General features: G+C 41.3%; 1 protein-coding gene across 1 annotated transcript; it reads right to left on the reverse strand.

The window, feature by feature from the left end:
• On the reverse strand, positions 1–26559 carry LOC128833897 (solute carrier family 22 member 2-like). Its single transcript, XM_054022149.1, has 11 exons — positions 26081–26559; positions 15730–15833; positions 14339–14493; positions 11680–11848; positions 10497–10611; positions 9751–9857; positions 7909–8123; positions 7304–7412; positions 5320–5432; positions 4073–4172; positions 1–2114 (listed from the first exon to the last, which is right to left on the reverse strand). Exons 1-11 carry the CDS (start codon positions 26495–26497, stop codon positions 2024–2026), a joined length of 1695 nt encoding a protein of 564 aa, XP_053878124.1. The 5' UTR covers positions 26498–26559; the 3' UTR covers positions 1–2023.

The following is a 26559-nucleotide window of genomic DNA, read 5'->3' on the forward strand; positions in this document are numbered from 1 at the left end:
TGTACTATGCAGCTTTTATTACAACACAGCTGTATTTATAGACATTCAAATCCTGGAAGGAATTTTTACATTTGGTCTTCGCACTCAGTGATTTATTCCTCTCAGACTCAACTGTTCTCATTGCGTGTCTTTTCCATTTTGTTTGCCGCACACAGCTTTTCTACATGTGCTCATTAGATAAATTAATAAACTAGAAAACTTCTGGGTTACCAGGTTTGTTAGGTTGGTGGCATGGTCTCTCCTAGGTGGACTCATAACACATCTCAAAATTAATTGCAGTTCAGTCAAATCTAAACCAAGAACAAGCTCATTGTACTTCATCAATTGCCAACTCCGCTGGGACAAGGTTACACCACAGATTCCACCAGGCCCAGAAGTTTAGCAGGAATCTTCAGGCTCAGCTGCAAGCTCTTCTCACCTGGATTGTTGTTAATTGTTTAGTGCCAGTAGTGTGCTTCGCTCTCTACAAGATTCAGAATGAAAACCATCCCTGCCCTAAAGTGCTTGGAATCTAAGACAGACACTGTGACGATGGGGCACTCTGGAGAGGTATCTGAATGGTTCACTTCTAGTGACCATCGGTCTTATGGAGAAGGCGGTTGCTGTGCAGATGGAATGAGAAGGACACACTATGAATAAGGAGTGACCAACAGGGAGACTAGAATGGGAAGAGGAAATGAATGGGGCTTCCAAAGGGATGTAGTGAGAGTTGAAACCAGAAATCTAAACTTGACTGGAGTTGTGGGCTGGGGGTCTTGGATAGTGGTTAGTCAATGGCCTCAGTGCAGTTAGGAACCTCCATTCTCTCAAAGCCAGCAATTACCTCAGGATTATCTTTAGTTCCCACTACCTTGGGGCAAATCACACACCTGATTGGTGGTGGTGGTTCCTGAGGCACTTTACTCACAGTCATCTTTCCAACACCAAACTGATTGGCAACAGACCTGTAGCAGTCTGGGGTAGCCAGCTTCCAGATGGTTATAGCAACCTGCTTCTGGACCAGCAAAAGTGCCCTCATCTACACTGGAGGGTAGAAGCAAGCCAGACCCACTGCTGGTCATTCCAGATCTGCATAACAATATGATCCCACCAGGCTGTGCCAGAAGCACCAGTATACATAGGGGGCGTCAACAAATATGCTGATTATACGGAGGAGCATTTGCCACTGCAGGTCTGCCAAGCCAGGGTACTCTTCTTTCTCTGCCTCCTCCTGCTCCATCATGAAACCCATCATCCATCAGGTACCTTTGGTGGGTCAGAAAACACCACTGAAATATCCACCAGCACCTCATGAAAGCTCTGCCCCTTTCCTGACACAGGAGCGAGGGCAAAAGGAGAAGCTTGTTAAAAGGCACCTCCTCCATCTTGCTGTCTCCAATAGCTGGCTGCACAAAGATCAAAATGACTGCTCAGCAGGTTGCATTGGTGAGCTGTTCAAACAGTCTGTAGCATGCAGGGTGGGCAGTAAAGTTTGCCCACAGTGCATCACAGTCAAAGGGCTAGAGTGGCCACATTTCAGGAGGGCACTAGGGACTTTGGGATATGGTTGGTTTGACTTGGGTCAGTGTGCTGCAGTGTGGATGCCAGAGCCCAGGTTCAACCCCAGAAAAATCTTAATGTAGGATTAATAATTAACCAGTGTAGACTTTCAAGTCCAGAGTTCTCTAACATGGGTCAGTTGACTCAAGTTCTACTAACCCTGGGGTTTCATTGCAGTGTAGCCATACCCTAAAGTAAGCTCTGTATTAATAAGTACTCAGATACTACAGGGATGATGGCAGTGCAAGTATCTGAACAGATACGTGTGTTCTCTACGGTGACTGGCAACCAAAAGTTTCAAAACTACTGTTCTAAAATGTAAATACACTACAACATGGTAAGAGGGAAGAAGGTACTTGGTAACTTGCTGTGCCTTTTGGACAATGAAGCAGAAAAAACCCTTAAGTATGTGGAACCAGGGATCAGAGGTGCATAAAAGGAAGCAAGGTTCTACGGTGTGTGTTATTTAAAAACTCTTTTTGTATTATTGTGTCAAAGACCGATCACATTTGGAGTGTGCAACTTCCTGTGTTTGCACGTGGAGGTAGATAATTTTCTCCCTAGGGTTTTCTTGCCTGCAAACATGAAGCAAAAACAAAAAGGGAATCAGGACAATGATGAAGTGAGAAAAGAGCATGCAATACCCAGAAACAAAGAATAACCAGGAACATAGAACACTAGTGACCTGCTAAATAAAATGGTAACATTTTCAGAAGCATTTTAGTCTCATTTTCAAAAGTGATTTAGGCAGTTTGGAGTAAAAGACTAATTGGAATTTGGCTCGTAAGTGCCTAAGGCACTTTTGAAAATGGGTCTTATGCTCCTAAATCACTTAGACGCTTGAATTAGCATATTGGCCGTTGGGTAAAATTTTCAACTTCAACATCACAGTTTGTAATTCACTTGAGATGAATATCCTGCAATTTTTTTTGTTCTTGTTATATGATCAAGCACATACTACCAACTGTTGACTTAATGCTTTATCTAAGGTACACAAGCATAAGCCTACTTTTAGACTGTGTGTAGCCCCATCGATTGCAATGTGACTACTCATGTACTTAACATTAGGCATATGCTTAGGTAATTTGCTAAGGTACTTTGCCTATATGAAGAGACACATTCAGCAATAACATGTGCATTGCATAGGCTTATAGGCTAAACTGCAGATATTAATTTTACCACATACTATTTGTTACTTCATATAGGTGCCTTATATAGTAAATTTAATTTGATTCTTAAGATGTCATCATGGGTTCAATGGTCATCTAACCTCATATGCACTTCTGGTCACTCACGTCTGACGTTGTGAAAACGAGCTGTCTATTCCTCCTGACATTTGCTATCCCTCTCAACAAACATTGCTGCCTGACATCACTGCACTCAGTGGCTGATAACAAGGACTCATCTTTTTCTATTCGGGGGGCGGAAAAATCTCCCCCGACCCTCCCAAACAGCATTTGCTCAGTCATGCAACGAGTTTGAGAGGCTGATGTTACTATCCAAAGTCCAACTAATGGCCCATGTTTGTTGTTCTCAGATTCCTGGCAAGTAGAGTTTTCCCAGTGCAACAAACTGAAGGCGGAAGGTTCCTAAATTAACAAGCTGTGCTCTGGAGGCAGAGAAGGTAGTCAGCCAACCCAAAAATAGCTCTGGGCAGGAAAAGGTTTTGAGTAAAACGATCAGCGTTACAACCTGCCTACCCATTTCCCGCACTATACCCTGTGCCAGACCCATACCTGGCACAACATCCTTCCCCTGGCATGCCAGCATAACTATGCTCGTCAGCAAATTCGAGGGCTAGAGCCCTGGCTCCTACTCCCTACTCCATCCAGTCCACTTGCACCAGGTTGGGATGCAACAGCCCCATAGAGGCTGCTCTCCTTCCTGTTCTGCTACCCATGATCGGTGTAGCCATTGCAAGGGAGTGAGAAGGTACATAATGCAAATTCCAGGTCACAATCTTGCCATCAATCACGTGTAGATAGATCACACTATTTTAATATTTACAGTATTTATAAACATTAAATATGGGTAGAACTATTTGTTATAAGCTTTAATAAGAAATTATCATTAGCAGCATGGAGGTTTTTTTGTTTTGTTTTTTTAAACACAATGTCTATCTACCTGTTTTTCTTCTCAGTCCTAAGAAAAATCACCATTAGAATAAAAGTGCAAAAAAATAACAATAATTTCACATGATTTTATGGTGTTTTGGGAGGAGGGACAGGATGGATGCACCTGCTGGAGATGTCAAAATTGAACATTTTTCATAAGGCCATTGAACACCAGGAATACAGTGGTCACCATTATACAACTACAGTTACCTTCTAAAGGCAAAATGAGCTTTGCCACCGTCTACATAGCATTCGTATACCTAGAACTCAGAAGTATACTGCAGTAACTACGCCACAAATGCCACGATAATTTCAATGACAGCCACTGGATGTACATTTACACTGTAGCTTTTTCGGTTAGTCTTTTCTTTTTCAAAATATGAACAGCTCGAACAATCTGAATGTGCCTCCTGACTCACCTATGCAAGTTTTCTACATCTTCAATAGTCTCAGGCAACGTTTTCCCTTTGGTTTCAGGCAGCAACAACACCAATCCACCAGCAATTAAACCAACCACAGCTTCAAATTAAACACACACAAGAAGACCAAGTTAGAACCCACACACATCATATGATATTATTGCAGCCAGATGGCATCAAATGTAATTGGTGAATTTAATTAAAACAACAAAGTTTGTAGGAGAGATTTTGTTTTTTTAACATACAACAATAAAGGGCCAAATTTTGCTCTAAATATAGTATACAGAATTTTTGCACACAAGGTAGGTTCACAGCTTTTCAGGGGTCTCACTGCAGCATTACGGAGATAATTATAGGTAGTAAAGTTTAATTATAAGCTACATACTGTAATGGTATCTATCAGGTTGGAAAGGCATGTTTGACAAATGGCAGTCGGTATGTTTACACGAGATGAAATGTACTGGATTTCCCTGTCACCATGAGAACAAGATTTTCAAAGTTACAGTTCCTCTCTCACTCATTAAGTTCCTGGTTACCAACTTTCATAAGCCCCAATCTAAAATGTATGTATTATGAAGTCCCTTATAAATAATATAAATTTGCTCTTTATTAAAAATAATGTATTGCCTTCAAAGATAGTCTTCTCACAATAATGCACTAGTCCTAAAACTGGAATTTTGCAGTATCTGGCCTAAAGTTTAGATTGACTAATCTCCAGGAAATTTCAGCCTGTTTTGAAGAAGGCTACTTACTAGTCTATAGCCTTTTTTAAAGATGATTACATGGTTGTCTAGCCAAAAAAAGAGAAATATTGACAAGACTGAAGTCTGCAACATCCTTAATAATCCACAAAATATACCCAACAGGCACCATTTGAAATTACAACATCTTGTCTCAAGACAGAGACCAAACCACAGAAGTAAGAAAATGACTCAAATGAATATTGTCAACAAACTGAAATGTGATCCGAATTTTAGTGAATTTCACAATCCTCTTCGACTTGTCAAGCAACATTTGCTAGTTTGCAGCTTTTTTTTAAAAAGGCACGCAAGAAACCATAAATATAATATGGAAGCGGACTCTGACTACATACACAACTCAGAAGTGAACTATTAGTTTATTATGAGTTGAAGGTTTTGTGAAGGGAAAAAATATTTTCTCTCCTAGATTTGAAATCAGTTTCTCAGATTGGTTTGTCATGACAATTGAGGCATGGTTAATACACAAGAAGGTAAGAAAATACTTACCAAAAACTATAAGTGGCAGCTCATGCCAGATCTCTGCCAGCCTGTAGACAATGAATGGGGCTAGTATCCCACCAACATCACACAAGGAAGAGCAGACCATTACACCAAGGTTCCTGATTTAACAGCAAAACAATTGCATTATATTGGTCTGAAAAAGTTCTGTAGCTGGAGCAGAGTTGATCAAAACACTGAGCTGGGACAGAATACATCCTGCCATAAAATTGTGATTATTAACTATTTGCATTACTGCAGTGCCTCAAAGCCCAGGCATGAACCTGGACTCCATTGCACTAGACACTGTACAAACAGAACAAACGTCCCTGCCCCAAAGAGTTTACAATCTAAGCATTAGACACGAGACAACAAATGGGGGGAGTACAAGGAAACAATGAGACTATTGGTCAGCACGATAGGCTGCGGTCTCAGCAGCCTAACCATAATAAAATACCAAAATAGAATCACAAGTCCTGATTCTCTCCTGCCTTGCTCCTCATGAAGTCATTCACACCTGTGTAGCATGAGATTATAACCCTACCAAATAGCCATGGGAAGGTTTACTCCTATTTTGCATAAGTGTGAGTAACTGATTCCCTGAGATTCAGAGAACTTTCTACAGTTTCGTGTGGGCTCTCTGCCTTGTGCTGATTGGCTGTCTACACCAACCCTCCCCATCCCTCACTGTCTGTGTCTCAGTTTCACTCCACACCTGCCCCTCCTTACTTTCTTCCGATCTTTTCTGCCCTCCCTCCCCCGCCCTTCCTTTCCCATTTAGCTGATCCCGCCCAACATAAAAATATCATGAAGTTACCCCTCCCACCCACTGTTTCTATCCTCTCTGTTTAGATTGTAAACTTTTCAGGGCAGGGACCTGTGTTTGTAGAGTGCCTAGCACACTGGGGCTCTACTCTTGACTGGCCCTTAAGCACTACTGTGATAAACACGATGAATAATAAACTTCAAGGTAGTAGAGAATCAGGCTCAGAGTGTCGGATTAGAACCTCCCATCAGATAGAACAGAACTTTGAAAATAGTAGCTACATTATTTTAAATAACTGTCAATGTAGGGAGATGTTCAAAGGTCCACCTAATGTATATGTCCATAATAAAAAGAGAAAAAAAGCCTTCAGTAGCTTTCTAAGTAGAGCTTATCAGCAGAATGATCTTTATACAGGTTTCAAATGAGTGTATGGGAATCTAGCAGTTTCTAGATAATATGGGCTAAATTTAGATTCTTTCAGGGTCTTTTTTTTTTTTAAAGTGATGAATGTATGTACCTAAAATCCTCTTATAAAACTGCTATACAAAGCCAGCATTTAGGGGTAGATTAATAGTTTCATAGATTTTAAGGCTAATGAGTACCATTAGATCACTGGCTCTTAAATTTCATCCAGTTACTGCTGTGTTGAGCCCTGTAACTTGTGTTTGGCTAAAGAATATCTCCAGAAATACATCCAGTCTTGATTTGAAGACTTCAAGGGATGGAGAATTCATCACTTCCCTTTAAGACCAAAAGGTGCCCCAATCCACCAACACATTGGGGCTTCCAAAACGTCAACCAGCCCAGATTCTTCCCAGTCCTCCTCAATTCTGCTCCCCTCCTCAGATACACTCTTTTATGCTACTTCTATCTTCCTGCTCTCCCAGACCCCCGATAGACTCTCCATTTCTCATCGATCCATTATTGTCTCTAGCCCCTTTCGACCTCTGGTTTTGAAGGACAAGAATCTTGCTTTAATCCAGCTCTGCACGTTCCATTTGCAGTACAATATAGGGAGAAGTTGTATAGGAATATTCTGTTCCTGCATTAACTTGTCTTTTATTCAATTTTCTAAGTGATCAATTTGCATAATGTTCTTTAGATATCAATAGGTCTATAATTCTGGAGCATTTCTGTACTAATCGTTAAGTCAATATAAAATACAACATATCCGTCAGTTTCAATAGCTGCCTTTCACATCATGCTGGCCCCAGACAACGCACTCACCTCAAAAATGTTGGGTACAGTTCAGTGTTTACAAAGCAAACCATTTCGATAGACATTGTAATTCCCATTCTCCCAATGCAACCTACAGTCACTTTTAGCCAGTGAATATCTGCAAAGGAAACAGTTATTTCACTTACAATGTTTTCTGGAGGTTTTTTGGGCCAACGGTGATTGGGTGGGCAGGGGTTATCTAATGAAACAATGTTATTTTTAGTGGAAACCAATAATCCTGTATTACTTGAACTGTATTAATTTAAAGGAACTGCTATTGTTTAATTGCATAAAGCAGCAGATTAAAACAATCAGCACCACGTGGGTTTATTGTTAAATGTGATTTGCAAAGTTATGTACAGTACCCTATTTCCCCAAGATATTTCCTATTAATTCTGATGTCTGCAAAAATGTAGACTTTCATTTACTCCATCTCATTTGTGAGGGGTGGGAACCCTGGGTGCAAGGAAAGTCTCCAGCACCTGTCAGGGTCACAGGCTACAATCACAGATGTGCTTTTGCAAACTTTCAAACCTAGACTATAGCGAGACAGATTAATGAGGTCCAAGAGGTAACACTGAGAAGGTAAACTACTGAAACCTCTGACAACTCACCCTCAGGGATTAAAGCCATAATGAGACAGGCAGCCCCTGCCACCAGAGTTGCCACAGCCCAGGGATAGCGACGGCCAATGCGATTGATTGTGAGAATGATCATGAAGGCAGCTGGAAATTCAACAAGGGCAGAATAGAAGAAATCCAGATACATGTTCCCACCAGCCATTGCCATGTGCATGATGAGCCCCTGGTACAGAAGAGAGCTGGCCAACCTAGGCAGAGAACAGAGCCCCGTTTCTTCTTGGAACGCATATAAACAAACCTTCTGAACCACAATTAGGTCAATGAAACCAACTTCAGCTCTAATTTACTCAACAGTGTAGATGAAAGCCTGAGAGCCTGAGTGAAGAACAGTAGAGATTAATGCAGGAAAGCAGAAACTAGAGGTAGAGTTTACAGCCCATAAAATAATGCGGTAGGTCAGGAACTAAGCCTTGAATATAAATCGGGTAGGAAATATTAATGGTATCATAGACTAAGGCTAAAAAAGCTTTCAGACTAGACTACTCATACTTCTAGCTCTGAGTTACAATTATGGGCTTATGATCACTGAAGGAATAGTCCTTTGTCAAGTGCCCATTCTGCCCTCTGCATCCTCACCATCAGACATAATGGAGACTCAGATGGGCAGTTGGACGAGCAATGCGTTTTCTAAATAACTCCTCTTAAGAGCTCTTTTCAACCATCCGAGCTGTTAGTTGAGGGAAAAATTGACCAGGCATCTAGGGAGTGAGCTCAGAAGGTAGAAAAGCTCTCCTGGTCAAATGCTTGTATTAACATTCTCATCTTGCCTCAAAAGATAAATTTACCTACAAGTGTTTTATATAAGGAAGATGCTAAGAGCTTGTCCACATGGCGAGTTACTGCATGGAAAGCTGGTGCACTTAGTGTCACACCCTGGCTTGCTGCACAGTGGCACACCACATAAACAAGCTCTAAGACTAGGAAATTCTGTCATGGCAACACGGATTTGTCTATGCTTAGGCATCAGCACCAGCAGATCTACAGAGATTCCTAGAAGTGGATTGGTGACTATGGGCTTCAGGCAAAGCCGATGGAGTCACTTTGGCTTTGTCTATACTAGAGAAATCAGTATTGCAAGTCGATTTCTTCACATCAATAGTTCCACCATCAATTGAATGTGTCCACACCACGGCTGCTTTACATTGATTCAGGTGAGATGGCTCCTTCAGCCAGTGAACCTCAGTCCTCAGATGCGGGACCTGCTAAAGTCAGGCCTGGGATAGGGAGACATCTCTGGGTACGGCAGATACTGTGGGGGTCACACTGGGGGCATAGAGCACAACTATCAGATCTGACATTAAGCCAGTTGTGCTAATGCGTTGCAGCCAACAGTTACCCAACTGGTTGAGCCTGCACCAATTTAGGCTACCCCAGTTCTTACCCCTATCCAATTTGGGGGTAATTGATACCAGTTTTTGTCTCGTTACAGTTGACTGAAGCACTTGTCTACATAGACATAACATGCTCTTAAACTGATGGAGTGGGGAACAAGTGTAACTTCTCTGTATGTAGAGAAGTCCTCATATGGCCCCATAATTCATCCATTGGTGACCAGACACATGAGGTCATCATGGCAATGGAGCTAAACTAAAACCACAGTTAAGAACACTAGCTCGTACTATTCCAGTGATCTCCCCTGACAGGATTGAGAGTAACCGAGAAACCTCCCCAGCAGTACAGGAAGACAAAGGAGGAAGAAAGTCTGGAGCATGAAAAAACTGAGTTCTGAGTGCAGGAAATGGGGGTAAGACAAAACTGGAACTTTAATGCTTTGTAATAAAAAAAAAAAATTAAAGTTGTCTTAAGACTTTTTACCAGTTATACATCAAAATGAATGTGTGTTTCCGCATCTGAGGTGTCCTGACAAGGTCCATAAATGAAGCTCTCAGATTTTCCCCACCTTCCTCTTCAAGGTTAATATTCTACAGAAGAACCAGTGCATTGTTAATTAAGGGCTAAACTGGGTGACAGAAATTTATCATGTTAAAGCAAACAGGAAGGGAGGGGCTCGTGACATACTGTAGTCATATATTAGATATGTTACTTAATACAATACATAAGAGCTTCCTGGGAAATGCACCATTCCATTGAGATTATTGCATGGGATATGGAGGAGAAGGATCACAATGATAATGAGGGAATTCTTTAACTTCACTTCAACAGTTTTAGTCGTTCCTTAACTATTTGATCTGGTGTTTCCTAAGTAATTTCTCCAGGATTCTAAAGTTTCCTTTTTCTTTAGTCTTAGCTGAACAGGTCATGAATCAGCAGCATTGCAATGCAAAATGTTTTAGCTCTGGAATACACAAGAACCTTGGCACAGCACTGACACCTGGGGTATATTCCTCGCCTTATTTCAAACCTCCTGCATGACATGGAGCAAGCGTCTGAATCTCTCCTTGCACCAGCTTCCTCATATGTACAATGGGGAATGATAGCTATCCAGCTGGGACTGAGGTTAACTTTGATATTTACCAGCATGTAAAACTCCTCAGGTGGAAAGCATTATACAAAAAAAAACTTTATAATGTTCACCTACAAGCATAAAACCTCAAGCTCACCTGAAAATGGGCAGGCAGCTTTTTCCCATTCTTTTTGGCAATATAGTCCAAAATCTTCATGGCCTTGTCATTTTGCTTCTGAGATATCAGCCACCTTGGAGACTCAGGCACACACCTGTAATTCAAGCAAGCAGACACTGCCATACAGAAAACAAAATGGTGCATCCACACTGAACCCAGGCTGTGGAGACAGTACTTCTGTTGAACACAGTGACGCTACTTTCAGCTTTTCAAGAAAAGAACAGTTTGCCGTGCTGCAAGATGAAGTTGGAGGAGCAGCCTTGGCAGTAGCTCAGTTTTACTGGAGATGAACACACTCCTGATAAAACAATAAATAATAAGAAACCCTTGCAATAAGAACATGCATAGCACTCGCCCAATCAATTTACCCATCTGATGGCTCCTCATGAGGAGCCATTTGCCAGCTAGACAGACGACAGACACACCCCTCTAAGAGCACTGGAACTTTCACTCCATTTACTCATGTCAAATCAAACTCACAAAAATAGATAAAGGAAGAAAACAAAAACTTTATCCCCCCTAATCCCCACTCTGGGCAGACAACTCTTCACAACCCAAGTGCTCATAAAAAGAAAAAAAAAGTGAAACCAAAATGATACAAGTTAATTCTTTTAAACAATACAGCAAAATGATCTACTAAAGGAGGAACCTATTACTTTTGGTTGTGCCAAAAAATATAGTATAATTTTAAAAAAATTCTGTGCAGCAAGCCACTTTAAATAAAAATACTTCGCCATTGGACAATCACCACTAATTAACCACCATTTCAAGGGGATGTCAGTCAAATTATGGCCCTAAATTATTTAATAAATTTCCCTTTAAACAAATGTTCAATTGATGCATATATAAAATTCAATTCCTTGTGTCAAATTACTTTACATCCAATTTTCTTTTAAAACATAATCCACTAACAGCATAACATAACAGAAGTTTGATTCCTAAGAATACAGTAGACAAGATGTGCATGCTATAATACAACCAAGGATTGAACATTAAAGGAGACTATTTCTACTCTTTGTTGGTGTAGATCTGCCGTTTGCATTAACCAGAGTCATGTGCATCCAAACAGAATACAACATTCTCCTACAGCTCTTGACCATCTCTCTTGGGTGAAGGGAAATATAATTTTAAATCTTCTGTTGCAGTATATGAAAGTGCTTACCAGTAATAGAGCAAGAGGAGGAAGCATGGTAGAGTAACAGTAAGTTGCAACCACCTCCAGTGAGGAATAGCATAAGCAACACCATCGAGCAGCAGAAGTCCAACTGTAAAGGCCACTTGATAGAGAATTCCCACGGTCTTCCTATGGCTTGGGCCAACAATTTCTGTGACTGAAATGTATATAATACAAGTGACTGTTCAAAAACAGAAGGAAAACTGATGGATCATTTTAGAGATAGAAGAACCAAGAAACCCTACTCCAGAAACAAGGGGTTTCAAGCATTTCAGGAGGCGTAGATTCTTTTCAGGGAGTCTGGAGGCAAATACCAATTCCCTGAAGAACATTCCTTAATTCTAGATTTTTGCATAAAATCTTAAAACAAATCCTTTGATACTTGTAGACCAAGCTTAATTTGCTTATTAAATTTTATTAGATCATTGAGGTCAGTAATTATGTTCTTCCTGACTGAATGTGCTTAAATCTTATTCTCTGTTATGGCATTCCACGCTTAAGTGAAACATGATCACCAAAATTTACATATGAAATTTTTACTGTACAATACAACACTATCCTAAATAAAGTTTCCATAATGTAGAACTGAAGGATCATATTGTGCAAGGAGGTAATAATCGTTCATTGTCTGATTGATGTGAAGTGGTGGGGGCAGCTGTTCCAATAGTGGATTTAATACTCAAATCACTAGAATGAAAATTTATATATGCACAGAATGGACTGGTTGATACATTAGGTTTTCTTCATCTCAAACTTCTGGATAACTACAATAGCTCGATGTTTCTGCTACAATGTTTAGCAGTATAATAGTTTAAAAGGTTGGCATTTCAGTTTTTGTCACCTTCAGAGTTAACACTCCACTGATGTGAATGAGGCAGTTCACACCACTCAGAGCTATTGTTTAAAAACTGTCCACTTTACAGATTCAGGAAGACAGACAATGCTAAGCCATGTAGCATTTGGAAGATTTTCTTTGCAACCGTAAAGGAGAAAAGCTTATATTTTAAAAACAAAACCTAAATTCTGCAACACTTAAGGGATCCCTAATGGCACCTTTAGCACCTTGGGCAACAGCAAACTATATTTAACAGACCATGTAAACAAACAAACTAATGCTGGATCAGTGTAGAGTGATATAATCAGAGTGACACCATCACTATTTGAGCAGGGCTGGATTAACACATAGGCAAACGAGGCATATGCCAAGAGCCCAAATTAGGGGAGGAGGTGATGGTTTTTTTTTTGCACAAACTGAAAAAAATTCACTGGGCAGGTCTACACTACCGCTAAATTCAATCTAACTTATGTCACTCAGGAGCAGGGCCGGCTCCAGGCACCAGCCGACCAAGCACATGCTTGGGGCTGCATGGCGCTCAGGTTTTTTTTTTTTTTGGTTTGGCAGGGCAGGGAGGGGTTTTTTTTGTTTGTTTTTGTTTCTGCCAGGCGGTGCTCGCGGGGTGGCAGGGCTTCCGGCGGCACAACGCTCGTGGGGGGGCAGGGCGGCACTCATGGTGGGGGTGTTACGGCGCGGTGGCACTCTTTTTTTTTTTTGCTTGGGGCAGCAAAAAAGTTAGAGCCGGCTCTGCTCAGAAGTGTAAGCAAGATACCCCCCCTGAGCAACGCAAGTTAGATCGACCTAAGCGCTGTCTACGCTGGCGCTATGTTGGCAGGAGACACTCTCCCACTGACACAGCTTCTGCCTCTCACAGAGGTGGAGTAATTATTCTGCCTGGAGAACGCTCTCCTGTCGGAATACAGCATCTTCCCCAGATGCGCTACTGATGCAGCTGCGCCAATGTAGCTCTTCTAATGTAGACCTGCCCACTCATTTGAGTGGGTGGCATTGCAACCTGGTGCATGGGGTTGCAGCACTGCTCAGGTTTGGCCCATCCACCCCGTCCTGGTGAGTAGTGCCACAAGCAGCAGCAGGACAAGCAGCCGGTCCAGCAGATCCACAGCATGGCCAGCCTGGCTTGGTGAGTGTACCGTACCACAGTTTGCTGTGATTCACATTAGAAGTTGGGGCCCAGAAGTGTATGTTTGCCTAAGACCCAGCGATGGGTTAATCTGGCTCCTCATGTGACCTCTCTATTGCCTTCCCACCCTCTGATATATTTTCCATTCAAATGAGCGTGCACTATCAAAGAGCGCCAAAACAACTTCTGCCTTTTTCTTGGTAGGTATATACTGTACTTGAGTTATTGTTTAAGATGTAAACCTGGGCTTGCCATTTACTGCTCCTTTAGGTATAAAGATTCCTCAAAGTTGTTTGTTTCCTCAAAGTCCTCTATCACCTCCTCCTTTCACTCTGTTGAGAGCGCACTGGAGCCTAAATAGTGATGTCACACCAAGCTGCTGCACACTTCCCTCTCTTGCGTACTGGGGAATGGGAACTGCATCTCAGGTAACAGCCTCATTTGACATCACTATTCTGATCTTCCAAAGACATCGGGATCTGAGGGAAGAAAGAAACTGATCTCTCTAATGTAAGCTAATAAGCAGGGGGGAAACAATCCCTTATACATACTTTCAAAAAGCAGCAAAGGGCCCTTTTCTGCTTCCCAGTTCACATTTAGTCCAATGAATTGCTCGTTTTCCCTTCATCTCCCATTACCAATATTACTCCCAGGGAAAGCACCAGTCTTACTCAGGATGTAGCCTGCTGCCCAGCTGCCCTTGCTGACCAGTCCTTGTAGGAAGCGAAAGATCATCATCCAAAGGTAGCTTGGTGCAAAGGCCACAAGAACTCCAGAGGCGGAACTTACAAGGATTGTCACTATAAGGCAAAGTTTACGGCCAAATCTGCATGGGAAAAGAATTACAAATACAAGTACAAGATCAAAATACAGACACACACCAAAGTAAACTGTTAAAAACTTCATGTAGCATTTAGGAAATCCAAACATTTATCAATTGGAAGGATAGACCCACATTAATATTATAGAACTACATTTATATGGTGTTAATGGGGGCCTAGTGCTCACCTATCATTTGGGTTAACTTCTCCATTGCTTTGTAATTCCATAAATGCTTTTGAGGAGTTTGGATGAAACCAAGTATCCCAAATGATAGGTGAGCAATACGTCCATATTAATAAATATAAATGATAAAGGTATCTCTTCCTGTCTATTTTTGGAATTACAGTCAGGAGAAAAGATACCTGTAGATGAATATAATTACTCTACAGTTTCTTTTGAAGTGCCTATGTAATGAGGGGATTAGGAGTAACTAATTTACATACAAAGAGCCCAATCCTCAAACCATGCATGTTCAGATCTTCCATTGATACGAATCGAAGTTTCACATGTAGAGAACTTACATAATGAGGCCTGCAGAGCTTGCAATGCAAAGCAATTTGGAGGGGAAGTGGAGGGATGTGTGGAGGGGAATACATTGTTAGGAATGTGGGCACATCTTTTTCCAGTGACTGGAAAAATGGTTCTAATGGTTTATAACACAACATGCCCTTCCTGTGCCCAGAGCCAGTGGTATATCCTTAATCTCAATGGGACTTTACAATGACTTCATACCCTAGTTCTGAACATAGTGCTGCAGTTATGAAAATCACTCGTCACTCATATTTGCATTGATAGTGTATCTATTTGGCAATCTCCGACTGTATTATTACTTGATAAGCAAACCTTTAACAAAAGGAAACAGGATGTTTTCATATCAAAATTGCAATTCATACCACAGAAAGACAGAATGACAACTCCAACTCAGAGTTTCCTGGCTTTTGTTAACAATCAACATGTTCATATAGGGTGTCTGGGTTTTTTGCACGTTATCACTGTAAAATATACTGAGGAGCACATGAGCACTGCAGGGAGGAAACTTGTGGGATAGGAAAGATCTGCAGCTACAAAAACCCAGAGTCTTTGATATGTTTTTCTAAGACTGAGAGACTTAGGAGTGTTCATTCATTGAAAGGCGCATGAGCATGCTGTTAGTCAGATGGATTTGCCTCTACATTTGTTTATTTTTAACTGCTAAACATTGATTAGGGATATCGGCTATGTTTTAATATCCCGCACATACCTGTCTGCTATGTAGCCGACGTATACCGATCCAAAAAAAAAGCCAGCATTCACACAGGACTGAAAGAGATCCACCTTCCAGGAGTCCTCACACACCAGGTTAAACTGAAGAGGCACATCATAGTTAGAAGGGACATTCAGTGAATATATCCACTCCTTAAAACCAGAAACTGGTTGATACCAACAACCACCACTTTAGCCTTATTAAAACAACATTCTATTCCAGGGCTGATCCTGCATTTTAAGCATCTCAAAGTCCCAGAAGTGGTTAGAGGCATAGGAACACAAGACCAGGCCCCTGGATAAGTCTGCTGATATCGCCCCTATTTCCCATGCATCTAATCTTATATGACTAGGGAGATATGGGGGGGGGGGGGAGAACCACACCTGTTGCTCAATATTAGAGTATCACCCAAAAGCCCCAACCAGGATTAGGACTCTTTTGTGCTAGGCACTGTATAATCATAGTTAATCACTATGGACTTGAACATCCTTGGACATAGACATGCAGGCAACTCTGGTCCCTTTGGCAGCTTCCACTGGGGGCTGGCAGCTATGGTCCCAGCCGCGATTCTTGTTTCTTCTCCGCCTATAGATCAGTAGCCATGGCTGCTCTAACGGTGTGTAGAATTTTCTTTGCAATGAAGATTCTAGATGCCTATAAAAAGCAGCAAACACCACATGACCTCCTCTGGGCCACAGTCTGAGAGCAGCTGCCTTAAAATACTATGCACGCTGAGCAGGAATAGTTTGAATTTGCTGTAAGAAGCCCAAGAAGAGAGGTCCTCAGAGCTTGCTGGGCCTGAACACAGAGTCTTCAAGACACTGGGGGGGCTTTGGCAAGCCAAAGCAGGATTGTCCCTATCCAAGTGCTATCCAGAATCAACCGTTAGATATTGGCTACTCATTCTTGGGTTTTGTGCATAGTTTTAGAAAACATTTCATAAAGAAATATTGGTTATGTTGCAGGGGGGGGGACACACGGTTAAAGGATGTATATCTGGCTGTATATCCCTTTCCTTCTTGCTGGGGTTAGGTTAATCAAAGCTATGTATTTTTAATCCACACACCAAGATGTGTTTACTCCTGTGCTGCTGTATTTCTGGTTATAGGGATTAGCATAGGACAAAGCCTGGTGCTCCCCCTTTGTTACCTTTACATTGTGACTTTTTTCCAGGCCCATTGCTGGACAGCGAAGCGAGGGTTGAAAGGAAGGAGCTAGGGCCCTTATTGGAGGCCCATAGTTGCAACCATGCTGGAAGTTGTGGACAGCAATAGGGATCCTTATCCAAACCCTCTAAACAAAACTTCAGATTGAGGTGCCCATTCTGACTCCACAGCAGGGAGGCTCTCCCAGTCTGATTGGCAGCAGGCCAGTTGCTGAGAACCTACTGTTCTTTTCAACAATATTTAAAATATAAGAAATGTTTAAGGGAAGAAAGTTACTATTGGCAGCAAAGCAGGTTTTTAAACAAAATTTTTGTCCGTTTCTCCATCTATGAACAAGTGTTGGACTCAGCGCTGCAGGAGGCAATTAATCTACTTCTTGCCAGTAGAGGCGATTCCAATGGAATAAAACATTTGACAGCACACCTTCCCCGGGACCTCACTTCACTTTAAAATTGACAGCAGAACTCTTATGTGATGCAAGAGAACTGACTCTGCAATAACATTGAGGCACCTGACTGCTCCCAATGCCTAACAGATACATAAGTAATCTGGAAGCAAAGTCTAACAGACCTATAATAATGATTGACAAGAAGTACAGGATTTTTAACTGAATTTTTGTTTACTTCAAAAAAAAGTCTAAAAGTAAGGACTATAGTTCTATCTGTGGAAACCTTTTATAATGCAGATTTACACTGTTCTAGAAATGTTTGGCAGGTTCCCAAAAGCTATTCTGTGCAAGATCTTTAACAAATTTAATGCAAGTAAAAGAGTGTTCCTAGTTTGGCCAAGATTTCCAAAAGGGATTGATTGTGGCGTCTTAGTTTTTGAGTCCCAACTTGAGATGCCTCAGAAGAGCCCAATTTTCAAACAGCTGTGAGCACCTACTTTGACCTTGAAAGGGGTCATTGAGACACCCAGGATCAACAGTCACTTTTGTAAACCTTGGCTCACTGGACTTACGTTTTTCCTTTGTCCTTCAGCTGCTGCTATAGCAACAATACAAATAATTACAAGTTAACAAAAAGTCTGTTGCAAATGATAGTAAATAGGAAGGTAAAATGCTGAGAAATTATTATTCATAAGGGAAAGTGAGGCAACAGAGAGAACCCGTCTGTGTGTACAGAGCTCTTCAACACAAGGCACATTTGGGGCAAAATGTTCAGAATTGACTGTTGAACTTCACACACACATTTAGACACCTAAATAAGTGGCTTGATTTTCAGAAAAGCCAAACACCTGCAACGCCTGTTGACTTCACACTAGGCATGCTAAGAGGCTTAATATGGGTCATTCCCTCACCAACATTCCCTCCTGCCATTTGGATACTCGCATCCATCTCAATACAAAGATTTATCCTTAGAGCCACTTTCTTAAATAAAATAATGGAAAGCTTTTATTTTAGATGCTTTAAAAAAAACAAGATGTTTTGGGCTAAATTTAATCTGACAAGATCCCTTAAGACAATTTTCTTACCTCACTAAAAATTAACAATGATGCGTCATAGTACAACTTTTATCACTTAGCGTATATCTATGAATGGGGTATTTCCACAAAGCATATAATATTGCCCAATATGCACCTGTTATTTCTAAGGCTGTCAAGTGATTAAAAACATTAATGGCGATTAATTGCGGGATTAAAAAAATAATCACAATTAATCGCATTGTTAAACAAAAGAATACCATTTAAATATTGTAGATGTTTTCTACATTTTCAAATATATTGATTTCAATTACAACACAGAATGAAGTGTACAGTGCTCACTTTGTATTTATTTGTATTACAAGTATTTGCACTGTAAAAAAAAAAAAAATAGCATTTTTCAATTCACCTAATACAAGTAGTGTAGTGCAATCTCTTTATCATGAAAGTTGAACTTACAAATGTAGAATTATGTCCAAAAAAACCTGCATTCAAAAATAAAACAATGTAAAATTTTAGAGCCAAATCTACTCAGTCCTACTTCTTGTTCAGCCAATCGCTCAGACAAACAAATTTGTTTACATTTGCAGGAGATAATGCTGCCCACTTCTTTTTTTTACAATGTCACCTTAAAGTGAGAACAGGCATTCTCATGGCACTGTTGTAGCCGGCGTCCCAAGATATTTATGTGCCAGATGCGGTAAAGATTCATATGTCCCTTCATGCTTCAACCACCATTCCAGGGGACATGCACCCATGCTGATGATGGATTCTGCTCGATAACCATCCAAAGCAAAGCAGACCGACGCATGTTTGTTTTCATCATCGGAGTCAGATGCCACCAGGAGAAGGTTGGTTTTCTTTTTTGGTGGTTCGAGTTCTGTAGTTTCCGCATCAGAGTGTTGCTCTTTTAAGACATCTGCAAGCATGTTCCACACCTCATCCCTCTCAAATTTTGGAAGGCACTTCAGGTTCTTAAATCTTGGGTCGAGTGCTGTAGCTATTTTTAGAAATCTCATATTGGTATCTTTTGTGTTTTGTGAAATCTGCAGTGAAAGTGTTCTTAAAATAAACAACAACATGTGCTGGGTCATCATCCGAGACTGCTATAACCTGAAATATATGGCAGAACGTGGGTAAAATAGAGTAGGGAACATACAATTCTCCCTCAAGGAGTTCAGTCACAAATTTAAATTAACACTTTTTTTTTTAAACGAGAGTCATCAGCATGGAAACATGTCCTCTGGAATGGTGGCCAAAGCATGAAGGGACATATGAATGTTTAGCATATCTGGCACGTAAATACCTTGTAGTGCCGTCTACAAAAGTGCCATGCAATTGCCTGCTCTCACTTTCTGGTGACATTGTAAATAAGAAGAGGGCAGCAGTATCTCCTGTAAATGTACACAAACTTGTTTGTCTTAGTGATTGGCTGAACAAGAAGTAGGACTGAGTGTACTTGTAGGCTCTGAAGTTTTACATTGTTTTAGTTTTGAGTGCAGTTATGTAACAAAACAAAAAACCTACATTTGTAAGTTGCACTTTAATGACAAGTTTCAGAGTAACAGCCGTGTTAGTCTGTATCCGCAAAAAGAAGAACAGGAGTACTTGTGGCACCTTAGAGACTAACAAATTTATTAGAGCATAAGCTTTCGTGGACTACAGCCCACTTCTTCGGATGCATATAGAATGGAACATATAATGAGGAGATATATATACACACATACAGAGAGCATAAACAGGTGGGAGTTGTCTTACCAACTCTGAGAGGCCAATTAATTAAGAGGAAAAAAAAAAACTTTTGAAGTGATAATCAAGCTAGCCGAGTACAGACAGTGTGATAAGAAGTGTGAGAGTACTTACAAGGGGAGATAGAGTCAACGTTTGTAATGGCTCAGCCATTCCCAGTCCTTATTCAAACCGGAGTTGATTGTGTCTAGTTTGCATATCAATTCTAGCTCTGCAGTCTCTCTTTGGAGTCTGTTTTTGAAGTTTTTCTGTTGTAATATAGCCACCCGCAGGTCTGTCACTGAATGACCAGACAGGTTAAAGTGTTCTCCCACTGGTTTTTGAGTATTTTGATTCCTGATGTCAGATTTGTGTCCATTAATTCTTTTGCGTAGAGACTGTCCGGTTTGGCCAATGTACATGGCAGAGGGGCATTGCTGGCACATGATGGCATATATCACATTGGTAGATGTGCAGGTGAACGAGCCCCTGATGGTATGGCTGATGTGATTAGGTCCTATGATGATGTCACTTGAATAGATATGTGGACAGAGTTGGCATTGGGGTTTGTTACAAGGATAGGTTCCTGGGTTAGTGGTTTTGTTCAGTGATGTGTGGTTGCTGGTGAGTATTTGCTTTAGGTTGGGGGGTTGTCTGTAAGCGAGGACAGGTCTGTCTCCCAAGATCTGTGAGAGTAAAGGATCATCTTTCAGGATAGGTTGTAGATCTCTGATGATGCGCTGGAGAGGTTTTAGTTGGGGGCTGAAGGTGACAGCTAGTGGTGTTCTGTTATTTTCTTTGTTGGGCCTGTCTTGTAGGAGGTGACTTCTGGGTACTCGTCTGGCTCTGTCAATCTGTTTTTTCACTTCAGCAGGTGGGTATTGTAGTTTTAAGAATGCTTGATAGAGATCTTGTAGGTGCTTGTCTCTATCCGAGGGATTGGAGCAAATGCGGTTATATCTTAGAGCTTGGCTGTAGACAATGGATCGTGTGGTGTGTCCTGGATGGAAGCTGGAGGCATGTGTAGCGGTCAGTAGGTTTCCGGTATAGGGTGGTATTGATGTGACCATCGCTTATTAGCACAGTAGTGTCCAGGAAATGGACCGCTTGTGTGGATTTATCTAGGCTGAGGTTGATGGTGGGATGGAAATTATTGAAATCATGGTGAAATGACAAAGATTAATGACAAAGATTGCACTACAGTACTTGTATGAGGTGAATTGAAAAATACTATTTCTTTTGTTTATCATTTTTACAGTGCAAATATTTGTAATAAAAAAATATACACTGATTTCAATTATAACAGAATACAGTATATATGAAAATGCAGAAAATGTCCAAAATATTTAATAAATTTCAATTGGTATTCTATTGTTTAACAGTGCGATTAAAACCACGATTAATCACAATTAATTTTTATAATAGTGATTCATTTTTTTTTTAATTGCGTGAGTTAACTGCAATTAATCGACAGCCCTAGTTATTTCAGATACACTGGCCTTCAGATGTTTAGCCTCCACACATTTTATAACTGACCTGTTATAGGGCATTAAGCACCAATTTCCCATTTTAGACCTTGTCGACAACTTTTAACAAGCGTGTAACCTCTTAGCGTAACATGGTGTGTGTCTACACACAGTGTAGTGAACATGGTTAGAAACTGTGGCAGTTGCCCTGTTTCACCCTTGAGATAGGTCTAGACTGGCACGTGATTGTCTTCCTATTATTTTGCTGTGGAGATAGCATCCTCATGGCCATGCACGTGTAACTGCTTTGGCTGGCCCTCTTTCTTTCCAGCTCCGTGAGTAGGTCTAATCTGCCTGCGGCAGGCCCGTGCCAGCTGACTTGGGCTCCTGGTGCCTGGGCTGCAAAGCTGTTTAACTGCAGGGTAGACTTCTGGGCTCAGCCTGGAGCCTGGGCTTTCGGACCCTGCAAAGTTGGAAGTCCCAGAGCTCAGGCTGCAGTCCAAGCACAGGTGGTCTACACTGTAATTAAACAGCCTCACAGCCTGAGCCAGCTGGCATGGGACAGCTGCAGGTTTTTATTTGCAGTGTAGACATACCCTGTGTGGTTGGTCAGACCAGCCCCAACATGCTGCTGCTCTATCTATAGATTCTCTGGGTGCTCAATCTCCTGCAGAGGTGCTATGGGAAAGCTAGCCAGGTTTTCCCAGAATGCATCAATGTGAACACGGTTAGACAGTGTGGATACACTACCTTGTCTGGCATGTGGTTATGTTGTGCCAAGAGTTGTGTGGATACAACTCAGCCATGTTTGTTGTCAGATGAGAATGGCACGAACTGGTTACTAAAACACAGTTGCATCTATGTGTGCAGGGCCTTAAATAAATAATTCCCTCTAGGAACTGCTTCTATATTGGCCCTTGAGTTTGCTGCCAGGAACAGGAATGTGGAGAACCACCAGGGCAGTGTGGCTGGCCATGGATCCCTGGGCCTGGCACCCAGTCAATGGGAATGTACAACAGCACTATTACTCACTAAAATCATCAGCAGCAATTGGGCTGGTTGGTGCCTGCTCCAGAGGAGGAGCATACAGATGGTCACTTCTGAGGGAAGCATCATGGAAAAAGACAGCATGAGGAGCCCTGTGCAGCCCTAGCCACACTGAAACCCTGAACCTGGAAATGAGGGAGCAGCAAAAGCAGGAAGGAGAGAGAAAAGGGTGGTGGAAAGAAAAACAGGATGGCACCAGGATGCTAATGAGAAAGACAAGGGAAGAAGAGGGTCAGAGACTACGAGAAGTGCTGGATTGTGGGTGAAATGTTAAGATGAAGCTGATTCTGCCTGTCCTCAGTGCAAGGGGTGAATGTCTCATAGCAAAACAGCGATCTGGATCAAGATGCTAGTTTTTGTCAAATTAAAAGCAGTTCCAATGTCCAAGCTGAACTGATGTATTGTACAGCAGTTAAAGTTTGTCTTGGTTGTAATAAGTGACTAGAGTTGTTTTTGCTGGCAACCACCATGAACCAAAACCTTTAATGAACAAGGTTTCAGAACAATTTTACAAGTAGAAAATGGAAATGATGTTTTTCTTCAGTAAATTTACAAAATTGTTGTTCCTGACCCCAAAGATGGCGATCAGCTAAACCCTGAGCACGTGGGCAAGACTCACCAGCCAGACACCCAGGAAAGAATTCTCTGTAGTAACTCAGATCCCACCCCATCTAACATCCCATCACAAGCCATTGGGCATATTTACCGCTAATAGTCAAAGATCAAGTAATTGCCAAAATTAGGCTATCCCATCATACCATCCCCTCCATAAACTTATCAAGTTTAGTCTTGAAGCCAGATATGGCTTTTGCCTCCACTGCTCCCCTTGGAAGGCTGTCCCAGAACTTCACCCCCTGATGGTTAGAAACCTTCGCCTAATTTCAAGTCTAAACTTCCTGATGACCAGTTTATATCCATTTGTTCTTGTGTCTACATTAGTACTGAACTTAAATAATTCCTCTCCCTCCCTGGTATTTATCCCTCTGATATATTTATAGAGAGCAATCATATCTCCCCTCAGCCTTCTTTTGGTTAGGCTAAACAAGCCACGCTCTTTGAGTCTCCTTTCACAACACAGGTTTTCCATTCCTCCGATCATCATAGTAACCCTTCTCTGTACCTGTTCCAGTTTAAATTCATCCTTCTTAAACATGGGAGACCAGAACTGCACACAGTATTCCAGATGAGGTGTCACCAGTACCTTATATAACAGTACTAACACCTCCTTATCTCTACTGGAAATACCTCGCCTGATGCATTCCAAGACCACATTAGTTTTTTTCACAGCCATATCACATTGGCGGCTCACAGTCATCCTGTGATCAGCCAATATTTCGAGGTCCTTTTCCTCCTCTGTTACTTCCAACTGGTGAGTCCCCAGCTTATAACAATAATTCTTGTTATTAATCTCTAAGTGCATGACCTTGCACTTTTCACTATTAAATTTCATCCTATTACTATTACTAAAGTTTACAAGGTCATCCAGATCTTCCTGTATGATATCCTGGTCCTCTGTATTGGCAATACCTCCCAGCTTTGTGTCATCCGCAAACTTTATTAGCACATTCCCACATTTTGTGCCAAGGTCAGTAATAAAAAGATTAAATAAGATTGGTTCCAAAACCGATCCCTGAGGAACTCCACTAGTAACCTCCCTCCAGCCTGACAGTTAACCTTTCAGTATGATCGGTTGTAGTCTCCCCTTTAACCAGAGTCTTATCCAGCTTTCAGTTTTCATACTGATCCCCATCTTCTCCAATTTAACTAATAATGCCCCATGTGAAACCATATCAAATGCCTTACTGAAATCGAGGTAAATTAGATCCACTGCGTTTCCTTTGTCTAAAAAAATCTTACCTTCTCAAAGAAGGAGATCAGGTTGGTTTGGCACAATCTACCTTTGCAAAACCATGTTGTATTTTGTCCCAATTACCATTGACCTCAATGTCCTTAACTACTTTCTCCTTCAAAAATTTTTCCAAGACCTTGCATACTACAGATGTCAAACTAACAGGCCTGTAGTTACCTGGATCACTTCCCACTCCCCACCCCATTCTTAAAAATAGGAACTACGTTAGCAATTCTCTAGTCATACTGTACAACCCCTAAGTTTACAGATTCATTAAAAATTCTTGCTAATGGGCTTGCAATTTCATGTGCCAGGTCCACTCCCTTCTTTTTACCCATGCAGGGAAACTTTTTAACCCTTTACAGGTAAAGCAAGTAGAGAACAACTACTACGAGGGATTTTATAATTAACTGGCTGGTTGGGTGTCCCTAAAAGGGAGCTACTCCCCTCCCCGCCCCCTTTCATTTATCACAGACTCCCAAACTGCTTCTGCTGCCAGTTCAAAGCCTTGGCCCTGATCTTAAAAGCCACAAACAGATTAGATCCCAATTACATTAGAGACCACATTTCCATCGAAGAAGTGCCTATGTGTGTTTTTAGGAGAGATCAATTATCCTGTGATTTTTCTTACATTGCCCTTCATGGTGGGTAAATCTAGTTTCAACAATCTTCAGCTTTTATGAGGGTGTCAAATACTTATATTGGCTCTTGCAATTGTACAAAATATTTTAGCTTAGTTTAGTCAAACTTCTTGGTTTAATCCTGTTTATACAGGTTTTTCCTACTACTACTTCTATGAAATTAGCTTTAACAGCTGGGATATTACAAATCGTGTTCAATTTTTAAAATATCTCTTGGAAGTAGTGGTTATTTTACAATATTTGCCTACATTTTCAGCATACTGGAAATCCATGGATTCTTTTCTGTGATTTATTTCCAATTTGGTTGACTAATAAATGGTGTCTCTTTTAGCAGGATTGTGCATTGTCTTTTTCCTATACGTAGTCATTTAATCTCATCATCTTTGATCCAACCTAATGAACTTAAATGGTGTTTCACATTTGTCAAGGCTAGATCTTAAATTTTTTTCCCTCAGAGGCTATAAGATTTAGGCCACGATCCTACAGTAAAAAGCAACAAAACAAGTCCTGTGGCACCTTATACACTAACAGACTTATTGGAGCATAAGCTTTCGTGGGTGAATACCCACTTTGTCAGACACATGTCAGTGAGCATCCGACAGTGAGCAGCATGTGGGTGTAGGAATCCACTTGTGTGGAACTCATTGCACACGTGACATCTTATGTGGTACTCTTGGTTTCCATATCAAGTTTGAGATGCATGTACGCACTCTTCCATGGGAGTGCTCATGCAATTAAAGCTTTGCATAAGATCGAGCTCAACTTCACAAATAGGTAAATGGATCTTTGTGTAAGTGGAGGTAGCTCCCTGGTTGAACGCAAGAGCGTATCAACAGCGCAAACAATTCCGTACAGCACTTCAGAACAGAAAATGAAATACAGGTTATACAAACAAACAGACCATGGTAGTCAATATATTCCATTATGTCTCCTCTTTAATGAAAGCACTTCTGTTAAATTTAACTTTTGTCTGCCCTCAACTAGTTGGTAACCTGGGGGATGGGGAGGAAGAGGAAAATTCATTTTTACCTCAGTCACGATGGATGATCCTGAAGAATCGTAAACCCATCCATCTTGACAGGGGGTAAGAGGGATACTGCTCCTGTTGCCATAACCGGTGAAGTTTTCTAAGGGGTTTATGCAGCTGAGGCCAGTTGTGTTCCAGTCCACGTCGTATCTCCTGCATTGACTAGAGAAAGACTCTCCGTGTCTCCCCTGCTCTGGAACGGTGTAATTCAGCTCCTCTTCTAGACTCCAGCCACATCGGCTGCTCAACTCAGCAACTCCAGGACTGAGACAGTGGTGTTCAGGAGTGAACCCCAGGAAGATGACACCCACGTAAATAGGGGTGAAGGCAGCAGACACGAAGCATAAGACAAAAAAGACTTGTTTCTGGAACAAGTCAAATTCCCCAATATGCTCTAGAATGTCATCCAAGGTTGGCATTTTTGCGTATTGCAATTCACTTATAGTAACTAACCTGGTTTCTCTTCCCAACACTGCTATGT

The sequence above is a fragment of the Malaclemys terrapin genome, chromosome 3, assembly GCF_027887155.1.
Source record: "Malaclemys terrapin pileata isolate rMalTer1 chromosome 3, rMalTer1.hap1, whole genome shotgun sequence".
Lineage (NCBI taxonomy): Eukaryota > Metazoa > Chordata > Testudines > Emydidae > Malaclemys > Malaclemys terrapin.